Consider the following 16,842-nt stretch of genomic DNA (forward strand, 5'->3'; position numbering starts at 1 on the left):
TCAACACAGATGAAGCAATCACACCATGCCACCCTCATCGCTCAACGCAGATGAAGCAATCACACCATCCCACCCTCATCGCTCAACACAGATGAAGCAATCACACCATCCACCCTCATCGCTCAACACAGATGAAGCAATCACACCATGCCACCCTCATCGCTCAACACAGATGAAGCAATCACACCACCCCACCCTCATCGCTCAACGCAGATGAAGCAATCACACCACCCCACCCTCATCGCTCAACACAGATGAAGCAATCACACCACCCCACCCTCATCGCTCAACACACATGAAGCAATCACACCATGCCACCCTCATCGCTCAACACAGATGAAGCAATCACACCACCCCACCCTCATCGCTCAACACACATGAAGCAATCACACCATGCCACCCTCATCGCTCAACACAGATGAAGCAATCACACCAATCCACCCTCATCGCTCAACGCAGATGAAGCAATCACACCAATCCACCCTCATCGCTCAACACAGATGAAGCAATCACACCATGCCACCCTCATCGCTCAACACAGATGAAGCAATCACACCATGCCACCCTCATCACTCAACACACATGAAGCAATCACACTATCCCCACCTCATCGCTCAACACAATCACACACACATGCCGCAAGGGAAGAAAGAAGAATGATGAGAAATTTATAGATTTTTTTTTTTTCACAGATCCATGTTCCCCCCTCCTCCCTTTACAATTTGAACTTGATTCAAGTAACTGTGAATTTAAGACTTGGATGATCCACCATTCCAATAGGATCTCTCTCTCTCTCACACACACACACACACACACACACACACACACACACACACACACACACGCATACACCCATGCATACACATACACACACACACCACACAACATAGCAGATCTATTCATAACAATTATCTTCAGAGAGTGACTGGAAGTGGATCCAGTGTTCTTATTACAAAACATGACAGTTGTCAATCACAAAGTCCAGCTGATAATTATACCAGCTCCGGCAGCATCCTTACGGATAACAGCAGACGATGAAGACCACCTTCACAAGTCAGAACCTGTTCCAGAGGTGCCTGGGCCTTCTTCCTGGATCAGTGACACACAGTCAGTGTCATCCCGGCCGGGTTCAGCATGCAGCAGCATCACCGAGACACCAGTAACTGCTGGCGTGTCTGGCCTGGCACCAGGTAAAAAGGCTTCCCACAGGAGAGGGATGCCTGCAGCAGAAGGCAGTCAAATTGAGCTTCTCTATGATAAATATCTTGGTTGTTTGTATTGAAGTAAAGAAATACATGAAAAGAAAGCTTGAATGTGATGTTTCTGATGCTGAACTGAAACAGCAAGAAAGAGAAAAGACTAACTTAGAAAAAGCAGTATACCAGAACTGCCCTGGGAGTGAAAGAAATGGAAAAAGAGAAACTTGTCAGTGTCTATGTATACTCTTTGAAGTAAATACCACTTCACTGGTTTTGATGGAAAAAAGAGAAACTGCAGGTAGAGATGAAACAAACAGCTGAAATTAGAGGCAGGAAAGGAAAAGCTGACACTGAAAACTCAGCTGCTGAGGAGGCTTCAAAGTAGACATGTTTGCACACACCAACACTGTAGATAAGGTGACAACTGCCTGATGGTAGTGAGAATAATGGACATGCACATAAATGCATTGAACACACACACACACACACACACACACACACACACACCACAAATAGGTTGCCAAATGTCAGCAGTTTGTGAGAATGATGTACATACACAAATGCATAGTACACACAGACATAAACACACATTCACACACACTGATTCAACCAGTTTACTGCCAGGTACACACACACACACACACACACACACACACACACACACACACACACACACACACACACACACACACACACACACACACACACACAAACACACACACACAGTGACTGACTGACTGACTGACTTACTGTGACCATTTCTTGTCAGATTAACCTTTGTTTGAACAACACACACACACACACACACACACACACACACTGACTGACTGAGACTGTTGTCAGATTAACCTAAATTTAGCTGTTCCATCCACACACACTCTCTCTCTCTCTTTCTCTTTCTTTCTTCAACCGTCTGTGAGTAAAGTTGGTGATGGTTTATTCAAAATTAAATGAAAAAGGTGTTGAGTTAATACCTTTGATTTTTTTTTCTTTCAATATTGAATCTTCTCCTTTCCCCTTGTGCTGTTTATTAGTAAAATTGAAGGTAGTCTAGTCACAAATTAGAAATAGATGAAAAAAGCGTTAATGCCTTTGACTAAGCAGTGCTTTATTTCAATATTGAGAATTCATAAACACAAATATTTCTTTTTCTTTTTCAACCCTGTGTTGAGTATTAGTGAATTTGATGATGCAAAAGGAACCAAAATGTTATTACACTTGATTTTAATATGCATGTATGAATTCAGTTTAGTTAATTTCATCATTAATTTCTCACACTCACAGAGAATTTCTGGGTGTGGCATGTACACAAATAATTGCACAGTACACATACAAAACATTGACACGCAGAGCATAAAAAAGTGCCAAACTACCCCCCATACTCTGTAGTTTCATAAAACCCTACAGTTAATTGTACATCATCATTCATAGAATGTTCAATCAAAAATACACATATGACAGACATTATATACACATATCTTCTCATAAAGTATGTGTTGTTTGTTAGTAAATTTGGTCATGGTTTTGTCATGAATTAAAAGGGAAAGAAGTGTTAATGTTTTGTTTCAATACATGAAGTATATTTTTATCTTCCACTTTGTAGTTTTTTTATGAGTAAGTTTGGTGATGATGTGATGGTTTAGTCATTAATTATAGACAGCAGGAATGAGTATTTATACTTTTGATTAAATGTATCATTTCGATATGGAGATTATATGATATGAATATCAGATACTATGTGGTGTGTGTGTGTGTGTGTGTGTGTGTGTGTGTGTGTGACAGACAGACAGAGATTTGCTAAGAAATCAATTCAATTAGGGATTATCTTCTTGACCGGCCTAAATCATCTATCCCTTCGAACAGCCAGTGTTCATTGTGAAATGGTGCCTGAATCTGTATTTGTGCTCCATCAACACATCCCAACACATTCTGCAAATTCCGGGGCGACTGACATTCGCTTCTGTTGGGTCGTTTAATCTCGACTTGGAAAACGGTTCACACGGTGAACTGCTGTTCTCGATTCAATTGGCATGTCCACTGTGTCCTCTATCAGTGATGTTTTGGAAATTTGTCGTCGCAAAACAAACGTAATGCGAGCAAGTTGGTATACTTTGCATCCCACATCCGGCGACACGGAGCCCTTTATGTAGTGGCGGAACGCCAAATCTGGATCTGGATCCATACGTCGCAGGAGCCAATCATCGGCTTTAAACGCGACGGAACCGGGAGAGCGCAAAATAGTATAAAAGGCCATCACAAATCGTTTATTACAAAGTTCACACCTTCTGCTCGTTGAATTACGGAAACGTTGATAAAGTTCAACATCGTCATAATGATAAAACAGGATCGAAACGTTCTCTGTTCAAACGCTCTCTCTGTAGATGTCGCTGTCGGAAAACTGCAAGAAAATGTCACATCCGCCATTGTCATGCTTCCGCTGTCCGCAACGAGCTTTAGAGGTGCTCCGCGAACCTACGTTTCACCACTAAACTGTCTGACAGGTTGTGAAAATTGAGCTTGTGCAACGCAAGTTAAACTAGCTTGCCGCAAAACGACCAATTTTAGCAGCAGGCTAGGGGTTTACCGACAGGTAACCGCGCTAACGGCGTGTTGTGCAACCGGTCCCGGCCGGTTGGCTGTCCTATCGGGAAATCCCATTTTTGTTGACAAAGCTTGTGTGAGTCATGCAGTTCGATCGACAACAGTTGCGTTGCGGGACACACACAATCCTCACTTGGATGACAGAAGTGGGTGTATGAAGAGTCTGAATCAAGTCTCCTTAATAACTGTTGATAATACATGTCGTGGCGTCACGAACACTGTCGTAGCCACCTTCGATTGATGAGCTGTGAATACTACACGATTGCTGCAACTGTGAGTGTTTGCTTTTTTGTGCTATTTTGATTAATTGATTTTCGATCAGAAACAAACAAATTCAATATAAAGTCGATTTCTGTAAAATAGCTGACTGTCAACTCATGATTTTTTTTTATTGAGTAATTAATCAATTTATTTATTTCAGATCATTATGATTTGATTATATATCAGTAGTACATGAAAGTTACTGGTTGATCAGTCTTTGAAAATCGCAAACTTATGCAACGTCTTTCGGGGAATGGATAAGAAAGAACTGATCAAAAGAAACCTTTCTGGTGCTTGCGATGGTTGCAGTTATAGTCAATCCTTGGCTTCAGCAAAGTATTTGTCCAGATCCAGATTCAGCTGGTAAGGGAACGCCATGCACTTGGCTCTCCCAGTTGCTCTTTCGAGGGGCTGGCGGCAATGTATAATTTCTATATCGAAGCTGGTAAAAATCGCCAAAAATCATTGTAAGTGTTGTTGTTCTTGGTTGTTGTTTTGTTTGTTTGTCGTTGTTGTAAGGTATGTATACACGGCGTGACTCTAACTTGCGTTATTGACATCAATTCCACGAATAGAATCAGATGACTCAATCTTTCAGGCTGCGGAAATACCTGGATACTATAAATAGAACGCGGCTTTTGCCACTTCTGTTGTCACATGAAAATTGGACAAGTAAAGCTATGGACTTCCTCCTTCCTCTTCAGTCCCCCACAGCGCCATCCTCGATCCTTCCCTTACCCCCCCCCCCCCCCCCCCCCGCCCCCCTCCCTCCCATGCACCCAACCGCCACTCTCATTCCTTCCCTTTCCATCCATGGCTGGGTGGAAAATCACATGTGCATTTGCATGTCTCATGTCCTGGTGAAATGAAACTTAGCTGGTGAAATGAAACTTCGTCGGTTCTCTCTCTCTCTCCCCCCCCCCCCTCCCCCTCCCCCCGCCCCCCTTAAATTATTTTGGAGCTTAAATCGATTTATGACACCATTCATGGAAAAATTATTATAAGACCGCTTCAGTACTGGTCTTGTATTAGCCCGCATAAACTTTTCAGTTGTATGATGAATATGTAACAGGCAAAATATATATTTGAATTTGGATCATTCATCTGCCGTTCGGTTTCATCTGTGTTCATTTCCGTAATAAAAATAATTATACCGAACTACCTTTAGTATCAGGGGATATCCATGCATAAATAATATGTAAATCACTAATCAGTATCTTTTTAAAAAGATATTATTTTCTGTATTTTGTTTTTGCAACAGAATATAAAGCTATCTTGATTTCAATAAAACTGATAAGATATGATGGTAAATTCTGTGAAGTTCATGAACTTTGTTTTCCCGTCGTCTGCTGGCCTAACCTTGAAGTTATATCCAATCATCTTTCAAACATCAGTCGCGTATGAACACAAATAGTTCCGAGTAGACACAACCGTGAACTCCAGTTTTCTCATTTGTTTTGGCACCATTCGCTTCACAGAACGAAGAATTAATGAAAAGCGTTTTCATAAGCTTCAAAATATACTTTCAAACTTGAAGCTTTACCGTTTTTAATGCGGATGCATCGGAACTGTTTTCCCTCGAAGCTGGCGAGCATACATTATCATCCAAGATGGTGTGATCGTTTACGTGGAATCCACACAATTATTCAGCATTTCTCCTTTCTTGTCTTTCGATTTTACGAAAGAGTTTACAGGAAGGTTATTTTCATCGTATTGATGAACATGTTTGAAGTAAGTTGGCTTGATATTGTACACGAATTGGTAAAATGCATGTTTTTGTGCAATGTGTGTCCCTGGAGTCAGTGGCTCATTTTGTCATGGTCACATGATCAACAAGTCTGTTGTCGATTATATAATTGTATTCTTCGGATTTGCAGCCGTGCTGACTGCATTGTTAAAATATACACTCCCGACCCCATATGTCATGTGTTTTTATTCCTCCTTTTCGTCCGAAATTCGAATTTTGTTGTGCTTTTATTATTTTATTTCATTCGCATCCGGAAACGGAAAAGGCGACCGCACGAGCAGCAAAAACCAGTTTTATCTGGTCCGAACCTCCCAACATATTTAAGAAAAGAAAAGAAAAAACAAATAAAATCTGCTGCTAGAAAAACAAGTGGCACACTGATTCAACAGCTAAAAATTGCAGGACTTTAATTTCTCTCTGTCTCTTTTTTGTGGTTGTTATCGAACAGTCGAGGGCAATGTCATTGGGTTAGAAATTTCTCAACCAATATTTCTGACCCCAGAAAAAAAACAAAACATGTTGGCCAATTAAAGAAAACGTATTTTACAAAACCTTGCTGGACTTTGTCAAGTGTTTCTGCATTGTGTCTTCTGAATGGCGGTGTGCCACAAAGATCACAAACTTGACCAAGTGAGCGAGTACGCCGCCGAGTACTTAAAGAAATCAAAGTACCTCACACCCCAGTGGAAGTTAGACGTTTGGGGAAATTTCAAGAGAAAATGGACTCAAAAGACAGACCAGTCATGGTGAAATTTGACAGTCAGACCGCCAGGGATGATGTGACATGTGCTGTTACCAAATGAGAAAGGAAAACAGAGAAAAGAGCTGAAGCATAAGAGAGAGGCTTAAAAAAACAACAACTCAGGGTATACAACAGCCCATTGGATTCGACTCAAGGGCCAGATCATAAACATAGGGCAGGACCCCAACAGGGGAGGTGAGGAGTAGTAAACCCAGTCCAGAAGAAAAGAACTAATGTACATAGTTTTAATAATAATAATAATAATAGTTTTAATTCTCCTGCTTTATCTAGTCAAAACAGTGGAAAGAAACATACCACTTGTATATATACAAATGCTGATTGTTTTCCGAAAGCACTAGTAGAACTACATAAACCGGACATTATTGGAATTACTGAGGTGCTACCATAAAACAGGCGCTATGGTGTGAGTGATGTGAAGTGGCTATCGAAGGATCTGAATTATTTCATAATCTGAGCAACACTGATATTGGATTGTGAGGCATTTGTTTATACATGTCAAGTGGCCGTAGACCAACCCCAAATGATATTGACCTCTGTGACTTTAGAAAATCCTTGTTCGTGGAATGTTCACTTGACGATGGTGAGAGATTGTTACTAGGGCTTGTGTATAGAAGCCCCAGCAGCAGTGAAGAAAATAGCAAAAAGATGAATAGTTTGTTCTTGAAAGCAGCAGAGAAAAAAATAACTCATTTATTGGTCTTAGGAAATTTCAACTTTCAAGAAAGAGACTGGGTAAGTGAAAAATGTAGAGTAGGGGAAAGCCATCCAGCATACTCTTTCTTCAGGACCACTAGAGATGCATACATAATACAACACCAGAAAGAACCAACATGTCACAGACAGGGTCAGACTCCTACTCCTAGGTTGATTGACCTGGCTTTCACAAACAAAGATGACAGTGTGTTAGATTTCACTACAGTGGCAGGGATTGGGAAAAGCGACCATGCCACTCAAGTCATCACCTTGTCATGTGCACATACTGAAGAAAAGAAGTGTCAGCGTTTGAATTTCACAAGGCAGACTTTGAAAGCATAAGACAGAGATTAGGTTCAGTTGACTGGAACAGTAAGTTATCAGTGTTGACAGTTGACAAAATGTGGTCAAGTCATCAAGGGTGAAATCACAGGAACTACAGAAAAATTTGTACAAGATCAGGAGTCAGCAAGAATAGAAAACCATGGATGGACTGAGGTACCTTGGCTTCAGTCAGGAAAAAGCACAGACTCTTCAGACACTGGTTAGAAACAAGAGATAGAGTTACCTGGAATATGTTGGAGCCAGAAATCAAGTGCTTAATGCCTGCCGTAAGGCGAAAAAGAGACTCGAGAAGAAAGTTGCATCACAAGCAAAGAATCCTAAGGCATTCTGGTCATATGTTGGCAATAAAACAAAATCAAGAACTGGAATTGCTGATTTATTGAAAAATGATGGATCAAAAACCTCATTGGAGAGAGAAAACAAGTACTGAATCTGTCTTTCCAGAGTGTGTTTACAGTCAAGGGAGGAGGTGAACTGCCTGAATCCCCCCATTACGCATGTGAGGCAGAACTCACTGGCATACCCATTTCTTTTGAGCAAGTTGAAAAAATTCTCAAGAACCTGAAGACAGGAAATGCTCCAGGCCCAGATGGCATTACTCCCCTCCTTCTGTCAGAAGCTGAGGAGGCCCTAGCAGTTCCAATAACGACACTGTTTCAGAAATCAATGGAAGAAGGAAAATTCCCAGAGGAATGGAAAGAGCATATGTTACTCCATTTTTTTAAGAAGGGGAGTAAGATCATGGCAAATAACTGCAGACTTGTGAGTCTCACATGCATTCTCTGTAAAGTCCTTGAGACATTGGTAAGGGACCAGCTCATAGACTATCTCAAGACCAACAACCTGATCATCGTAGAACAACATGGCTTTGTTCAGGGATGCTCATATGCTATGCAATTATTGGACATATTGGATATCTGGACATGAACCCTAGAGGTGGCTCCATTAATGCTATCTATATGGATTACCAGAAAGCGGTTTGACAGCATCCTGCATCGCAGACTTGTTTCTAAGATCCACACACATGGAGTGTCAGGCAGGGTATTACTCTGGATCCAGGACTTTGTCTCAAAGGAAGCAGAGGGTGGTTGTGAATGGAACAACATCACAGCAGGTAGACGTCACAAGCAGTATCCCACAAGGTAGTGTTCTAGGACCCCTGCTTTTCCTGTTGTACATTAATGACCTTCCTAGCAGAGTGAAGAGCAATGTGAAATTGTTTGCCGACGACATGAAGTTGTTCACACAGAGTGACCAAGTAGGTGCTTCACAAGTCCTCCAAGGTGACCTAGACAACCTGCAGCAGTGGTCTAGAGAGTGGCTTCTCCACTTCCATCCAGAAAAATGCAGTGTAATGAAGAACTAGGAAACTGCAAATTGGAAGCAATTTACTCCATGAAAGGGAAAACCAACATTGGGGAGGAATACAACCTGGCAATTGCTGAGAGTGACATGGTGAAAGACCTGGGAGCGTACATTGACAACAAGCTGGATTTCAAGATGCTCGTGGCAACAGTTACTGCAAAGGCTAACAAGATGATTGGTATAATCAGGTGTTCTTTCGACTCCCTATCTGAAGACATGTATGTTCAGTTGTTCAAATCCCTGGTTAGACCCATTTTAAATATGGACATTTGGTCCGGAACCTGCAGTCAAAAACATTGTGCAGAGAGGTGGAAGACTTCCAGCGACGGGAAACGGAACTGATTGATCATTGGAAGAACAAGCCTTGTCATGAAAGACTCGCTTTCCTTAAGCTACTTAGTCTAGAACACAGGAGGCAGCAGGGAGATATGATTGATTGCTATAAGTACATACAAGAAATCTTCAAGACCACAAATCTCAAACTGTCACCTGCAGTAAGTAGAGACAGAAGAGGTAATAGTTAAATGCTTAACAAATCACATTGTAGACTGAAAGTGCGCAGTTCCTTCTTTACTGAGTGAGTCGTTAATACATGGAACAGTTTGCCAGACAGTGTTGTGACTGCCCTAACCATGTCATCTTTGAAGACGAGGTTAGATGCTCATTGGGCCAACTCTCCAAGTATTTATGATCCAGTATGCTATCATTAGGCCATGCATGCTGGTATACTGAATCTAATTGAACGAAGAACAGGCCTTCACAGGCCTGATTCCAGTTCAAGTTCAAGAATAATGGACAGGCCATCGAATCACTAACTGCCGGTCTTTTGGCCACAGCTGCACTTTCTCTCACATGTGGCAGTGCTTTGAATGGCCCATGACTCGAAGTACAGTAAGTACATGTCAACAAGAATGTTTTGCTTCCTTCACTTTTCTCTGGTTTCCTTTTCAGAGATGATAGAAGCTTCCACACAAAGATTTAGCTGTGTCAGCATTTTCATCACCCAGTGCATACACTTTAAGTCCATGCAGTTTGACATTGACTCCAGTTCTTGTGCAAGGCTGCCTATGAATTAGCATTACTAATACTAATTATAAAAATTGATACCAGCAGTATTAGTTGTAGGGTTGACAGAACTTTTATAAGGGCCTTTGTGACCTTTCTTTTGTGTTTTCAATAATGTAGCATTTGTCAATAATAGTTTTTACGCAAAGTCTGGGTTAGTTGATTTCCTGAACTTCTAAAGTGTAATACTTGAATAAAGCTTGATTTATTTTTTGGATAGTTATCAATATAATATTAACAAATTAGATTAGCAAATTTGTCTCAATACACTGGGTTATTTGAGTATAGTAACACTGACAAAAGAGTAAATTTTGGGTTATAATTTAGTAGAACTGTGTCTTAATAAAACTTGATTTTGTATGATTTTGTTTCACTCATTCTACTTGTATTATGGTTGGCAATAAAAGTCAAACAGTTTGTTCTATATATAAGTATCAGTCATGTTAACCCTTTCGCTGCCAGGGAAATAAGATTTAAGTGAAATCTATTTGCCAGGGTTTTTTCCCAAAAAACGGGTATAAATTTTCAAAAAATTCTGTGCTCTTTGTTATTGGAGAAAGACCCATAAAAGTATATATTTTCTGAAAGGTAAATGAATAAAGAATACAAAACACATGCTGTTTTCCCATTTTATGTATTTTTAGTGACATGCTGTTGTTTTGAAATCAGTGTTTTGTTTTTTGTCACATTTTCAACTTGTTCATTACAAACATTAGTCAGGTAATTTGCACAAAAACATCATATTTTCTGGACAAATGGATATCTGCAAACACAAAATCATACTAGAACAACCACAATATATATATATATATATATATATATATTTTTAAGAGATAGATACACAATACATTGTGACTTCTCCAAGTGATAAGATGGATGTGAGGCCACGCCCCCTCAGTCTCCACCCCTCTCCTCTTCACCCCTCTCACACGGTCACTTGATTCAGTTCTCATCAGACCGCGTTGGCTGCGTGCCAAGAATATCGCTCTGCTGCTAATTCGGTCATCTGTCGTCTGCTAACATCTGTACAGACGGTATCACTCACTGACAGTCGCATCTTGGCCACTCTCTTGATTACTCCCTTTATTTTCTATCAGATCGTCCTATAAATGTTCATCACTATCTTCTTCGAATTTACGCTTCAATTCCTTCTGAGCATCAGCTAAAGAAAGAAATCTTGGTTGATTTAGTTCGTCACGATCGCATGTCTTGAGCACGGCGTCAGTCCGACATTTTGTTGAGCGAGCGAGGAGAGAAGTCAGGCAAACACTTGGACAGTGACCCAACCAAAACGTTCAAATAAAGGACTGCTTCATGACGTAGATGGGGTTTCTAGCTATGAATAGAATCTAGAGAGATTCCCCAGGCTAAAGCTACCACTATTTTTGCCAATGAAGTGAATGCAAACCAGGGAAAAGTCAGAATATTTCGATGACGAGTTATCTCGTCATGCAGGCAGCGAAGCATACATGCTTGCCATGACGAGTTATCTCGTCATGCAGGCAGTCTAGGGGTTAAATAGAATTGTATGTAATCAAGTTTCCCAGATGGCCAAAGTATTCTAGCTGATATCTTAATGAAACAAATTAATGACAAATAGTGTATACACTCTTTTAGAATTTTGGAATTTTACCCTTCTCAGTACAGCAGCACACTGTTTTATTTGACCACTTAAAAAAAAAAAGTTTTATATAGATGTAGACTCCATATTGGTATTGTATTACCCGGTAATTCGGGTGTAACGTATAGTTATACTTTCAATAACTTTGTATTATAAAAAAAAAAAAAAAAAAAAATTGATTGTTTTGATAATAATTTTTTTTTTCATAATATTAGTCCTAAACCTGATTTGATTCATTGACTGCTCAGAATGCATGTCAACGAATAGTGTCTTTCTTTACTTTTGAAGTCTCAGTGCTACTAAACTTGTTGTATGCAACAGTGTGTGGGAATCTTTTTGCCACTGTATACTACTTTGTTTTTTTATGTTGAAGTTTGTAGAAATCTTTTTTTTTTTTTCTGAAAGTTGTCAAGATCACTTCTTGGGCAGTATTTTTGTTCTGTAAACAGTCTGTATTTACATGATTTAGCATATTATTTGGTTTGTCATTGTTTATGAATATTGCAAATGAAATAACAGAATCCAATGTCAGTAACATTTATTTCTTGGGAACCGTTTTCATCTCTTAGCTTTTGTGATCAGTTATTAAAAAACTGAATCCATACAAGTACTTTGTGTTATCTCATCCTGTAAGCTAATTTGATTAGTAATCGTTGGTTAGGTACTGAATGAAACTGGTTTCTTAAGTTAAAGAGATTACATTTTTACTGTTTATTACATGTATGATGTATTGGTTATCCCTTGTCACTCCTTTATTAAAGAGAAGTCCTGGACTTTGTTTACTTCTTGCCTCATTTGTATTTGAAGAACAAAGTGTGCTAGTGATTGTGACTCAAATTTTTGGCTGGTACCACAGCATAGTCATGGTGCACACTTTTTAGCGGTCTGAAGAATATAACATGAATACAGCATGAATTATGAATTTCTGAACTATGAGTATGAACTTATGAATTTCTCAAACTGCCCTTAACAGACTGTACTGTTAGAATATAGATAGGTTAAGTGAGCGGAGTGATGGCCGAGAGGTAACGTGTCCGCCTAGGAAGTGAGAGAATCTGAGCATGCTGGTTTGAATCATGGCTCAGCCACCAATATTTTCGCCCCCACCACTGGACCTTGAGTGGTGGTTTGGACGCTAGTCATTTGGATGAGACAATAAACTGAGGTCCCGTGTGCAGCAAAATTCCAAAATTCTGTAGAAAAATCCACAGCAATAGGAAAAAACAAATAAAACTGCACGCAGGAAAAAATACAAAAAAAAAGAAAGAAAAAAAAGGATGGTGCTGTAGTGTAGCAACTTGCTCTCCCTGGGGAGAGCAGCCCAAATTTCACACAGAGAAATCTGTTGTGATAAAAAGAAATGCAAATTTATACAGAAACAAATAAATTAGAACTAAAATTGATTTTTTGGCAGTCCGCAGATTAACATTGATTTATGAAAGTGAATCACGCCGTGTGATACTGTTTATGAATACTGATCATGGTAGACTGCTCAAGTTCCAAAAGGTATGTTTGTTGCTTCAGTAAGTTTGAGTCATAAACTGATGCTGTCAATTCATGTAAAGTGTTGGTCTGTTTCAGTCAGTCCTATGGTACACTGATTGATACGTCATATTGACGACCAGGAGGACAGGTGCAGAAGATCTGAGACAGCGTCATGCCAGGCCCAGGCCCTCAGTGGACAGACTTTCTGTCGTGTGAAGTTTGCTACAAGTTGTTCAGCGAGCATGCCAACCGCCCGATTAGCCTGGGCTGTGGCCACACTGTCTGTAAGCTGTGCTTGTCGCGGCTGCAGCAGAACAAGTGCCCCTTTGATCAGAGTCCGATCACCTGCGACATTGACAAGCTGCCGGTCAATTATGCTTTGCTGCAGCTCATTGGGGCGGCCATTCCTGATAAGGTGATAGACGAAGAGGAGCCTGTTGGAGACATATCAGACGCTAAAAAGACCGAATGTTATGAGTCAGCCCGCAAGTGTATTGAAGAACTAGCAGTCTATCTGAAACCACTGTCTGAAGGTGAGTCTTCTGCTAGTTGTAGTTCAAATTTGAAATACTTTGTTAAGGGGAAAAAAAATCATTAAGAAAATAAAGAAATATTTAAACTAACACTAGTAACACCAGTAGTGCTTAAAAATGCATTTATAATATTTATTAATGAAAAAATTGTGTCATTCTGCATTGAGCAGAATTTGAATTGAATGGGCGTAATTTTCCTTGTTACAAATATAAAATCAGTTTATGCAAATGAGGGAATATATTGATCCAAAGACATTCGTATTATAATTACTAAATCTATCACTATTGACAGATCATATCTCATAAAATGAAGATCCACCCACATTGTGGTCTTTTTCTGTCTTACCTTTTTTGTTTGTGTGTTTTTTGTGTGTTGTCTTCTTTCTGACACTTGAGTTTTTGTTTTCTGTGTCTTGCTGTCTGGTCTGGTCTTGTCTGTCTTCCTGATTCTTTTGTTTTTGAATGCTGGATTTAAAAAAAAAATTTTTAAAAATGTGGAGACGTTTTCTGCTGGCCCTGTCTAATTGCATAAATTAACCAGGTCTTATCTTTTACTGTTTTAGATTCCATCAATGAACTGGAACAGAATGAAGACCCAATAGATCTCAAGGTCAAGTCGCAGTCTTTGACGCACACTGTTCGGACAGCTCTGACCAACTCCTCACACAACACAGGCTGCGTGTTGAGCCGCCCTATGCAACGGAAACTGCTGGTGCTCATCAACTGTCAGCTTGTGGAGGAAGAAGGGCGCTCACGAGCAGCCCGGGCAGCTCGCAGTTTGGGGGACCGCTCAGTCACTGAGCTTATCCTGGCTCATCAGAACCCCCAGCAGCTGTCGGCCAATCTGTGGGCAGCTGTGCGCACTCGAGGCTGTCAGTTTTTGGGGCCAGGTAAGTGGATCTGATTTTTTTTTCTTTTTCATTTGTTTTGCTTTTGGGCCACTTTGATACTAAGTGGTTTTGCTTGTAAATGATTTAGGCTGTTACAGATTCAGGATTATGACGATAGAGGTATCATTCATATGTCATTTTGAAGGTCTGTGTATTTTGATCGTACAACTCAGTTTCCTGAGGGGGAAAAAAAGGATGGCAACAAGGTAATGTCTACGTTTGAGTTAAAAAACAACAACAACAAACAGACAAACACAACCCCACACTCTCATTCACACACACACACACACACACACACACACGTTCACACACTCACACACAGTGATGCCACACAAAAATGCTGGTAAAAGTGGTCATATGCATAGTTTGTAATGAAGTTTGGAATTCAGATTCTGTATGTGGGAGCTGTTGTAAAATTGTGAAATTATCTTATAAGATCACGAATAAAGAATATCAATGCAGAGCTCAGCACATAGGATTTTACTCATTTTGTTGTTACTTAGGTTTGGGTTTATTGACTTGGTTGCTGTAGAGTTGAGTTTTAACAACCTATCAGCAGTAAACCCTTACGGTCAAGACTTGGTTGCAAGTATTCTTTGATTTTATGTGACCATACTATGTGTATTTGTATAATTATGTGGCCAGTATCATGGGTATGTGTGATCATAATTCATTTGAGAGATTAAAATCACAGAGTGGGAATCACAGAGTGGGAATCATCAAAACAGAAAATATTGGTCTTGTCATGTTGATATATTTTCTGTCAGTGCACTGAAGACATTTTGCCCGACATTTGTGAAGGACTGCAGGAAGAATTGTGTTGCATTTGTGCATTTCACATTCGTATACAGTTTTCAGACATTTATGAACTGTGTTTGCAGGCATGCAGGAAGAGGTACTGCGCCTGATTTTGCTGGCACTGGAGGACGGTTCGGCCCTGTCGCGGAAAGTGCTGGTGCTGTTCGTTGTGCAGCGGCTGGAGAAGCAGTACCCCCAGGCCTCCAAGACTGCCATTGGGCATGTCGTGCAGCTGTTGTACAGGGCCTCGTGTTTCAAAGTAAGGCCTGTTTGTAGTTAAGGCCAGATATTTTTCCCTTTTTTTTTGGAGGGGGGGTGGGGGGGGGATAATTGAACTTTTGATCAACTTCTTTGAAGCAGATCTATTCTTATAAGAGCTTTATAAACATTGATTTATTATTTTTGATTTTGTATTTTTGAACAAAGTGAGAAGGGATATTTGTCTGATTATGGTTTTATGGTTGTGCATGTATTTTGAACTTTGTGCAACAGGGTGGGCCACAGTTTCAAGGTGATTATTTCAACAACCAAATTGATATATAATATGAAACTGGAATTTTCTTGCTTGACACGCAGACTTTAAACAGACTACTTTGAAAACCTCTAAGATGTCATATACAAAAGAAAGAAAAAAAGAAACTTATTAAAAGATAACGTCTTTCAGAGACTTCTGTGTTGTATAACCCTCTCACCAACATGAAAAATGAAGCATATTGTGTTGGAATTTTGTCATATATTTCTCTGTGAATGTGGTGTTTGCTTAGTTGATATGAAGTCCTATTAGTTGACATTGTTTTTCTGTGACTGGAACGATGGAAAAGATGATGGGCTGTGTCCATGTCATAAGCTCCTACTTTTGATGTCCAGTCTATCTTGAAATACCCTCCAAAAATGTTTAATGTGATCTGATTTCATCCCTCTTTATATAATACAGTAATGCAGAGGATGCATGAGAAGCCCAGTAAGCAGATTTTAAAAACTGACGTTTGTGGGATTTCAGGTGACGAAGCGAGAAGAAGAGTCCTCCCTGATGCAGCTGAAAGAGGAGTTCCGCACGTATGAAACACTGCGTCTCGAGCATGATGCACAGATCGTTCAGATTGCCATGGAAGCAGGGCTGCGCATCTCTCCAGAGCAGTGGTCGTCCCTGTTGTATGGGGATGCCACACACAAGTCCCACATGCAGTCCATCATTGATAAGGTGAGTAGTTCCTCCTCCCACCTGCGTGTGTGCAGGATGAGCAGTTGATTCAGAGAAGGGGTTAGATGATTTGTTGAAAACTATTATCATGGTGGTGGTTTTTTTTTCAATGTTGTTGCATTACAGAATTTTCAGTCTATAGATAACATGTGAAGATTGATGTCATTCCAGCTCATCTGACAGGAATCTGATTTGTCAGTAGTAATGTTGTCCCAAGCTTGTTTTCTTGCACTGGAATAATGAGTAGTTGTACTATTGTCAGCCACATACATAGT

At 40.1% G+C, this 16,842-nt stretch overlaps 1 protein-coding gene across 3 annotated transcripts in view; it reads left to right on the forward strand.

Moving 5' to 3' along the window:
• The first annotated feature begins 3,893 nt into the window (after positions 1–3,893).
• LOC143298906 (uncharacterized) overlaps positions 3,894–16,842 on the forward strand; it is a 45,493-nt gene continuing 32,544 nt past the window's right edge. The window contains exons 1-5 of one of the 3 annotated variants that reach the window (XM_076611937.1): positions 3,894–4,073; positions 13,242–13,678; positions 14,242–14,568; positions 15,450–15,625; positions 16,367–16,567. In XM_076611937.1, coding sequence (XP_076468052.1) covers positions 13,318–13,678; positions 14,242–14,568; positions 15,450–15,625; positions 16,367–16,567 — 1,065 coding nt within the window. In that variant the 5' untranslated portion in view covers positions 3,894–4,073; positions 13,242–13,317. Of the gene's footprint in view, positions 4,074–5,655; positions 5,793–8,569; positions 9,866–13,241; positions 13,679–14,241; positions 14,569–15,449; positions 15,626–16,366; positions 16,568–16,842 lie in introns of those variants that run through there. The other 2 variants (XM_076611935.1, XM_076611938.1) reach the window with 2 other exon arrangements.

This window comes from Babylonia areolata, chromosome 24 (assembly GCF_041734735.1).
Source record: "Babylonia areolata isolate BAREFJ2019XMU chromosome 24, ASM4173473v1, whole genome shotgun sequence".
NCBI classification, from domain to species: Eukaryota; Metazoa; Mollusca; class Gastropoda; order Neogastropoda; family Buccinidae; genus Babylonia; species Babylonia areolata.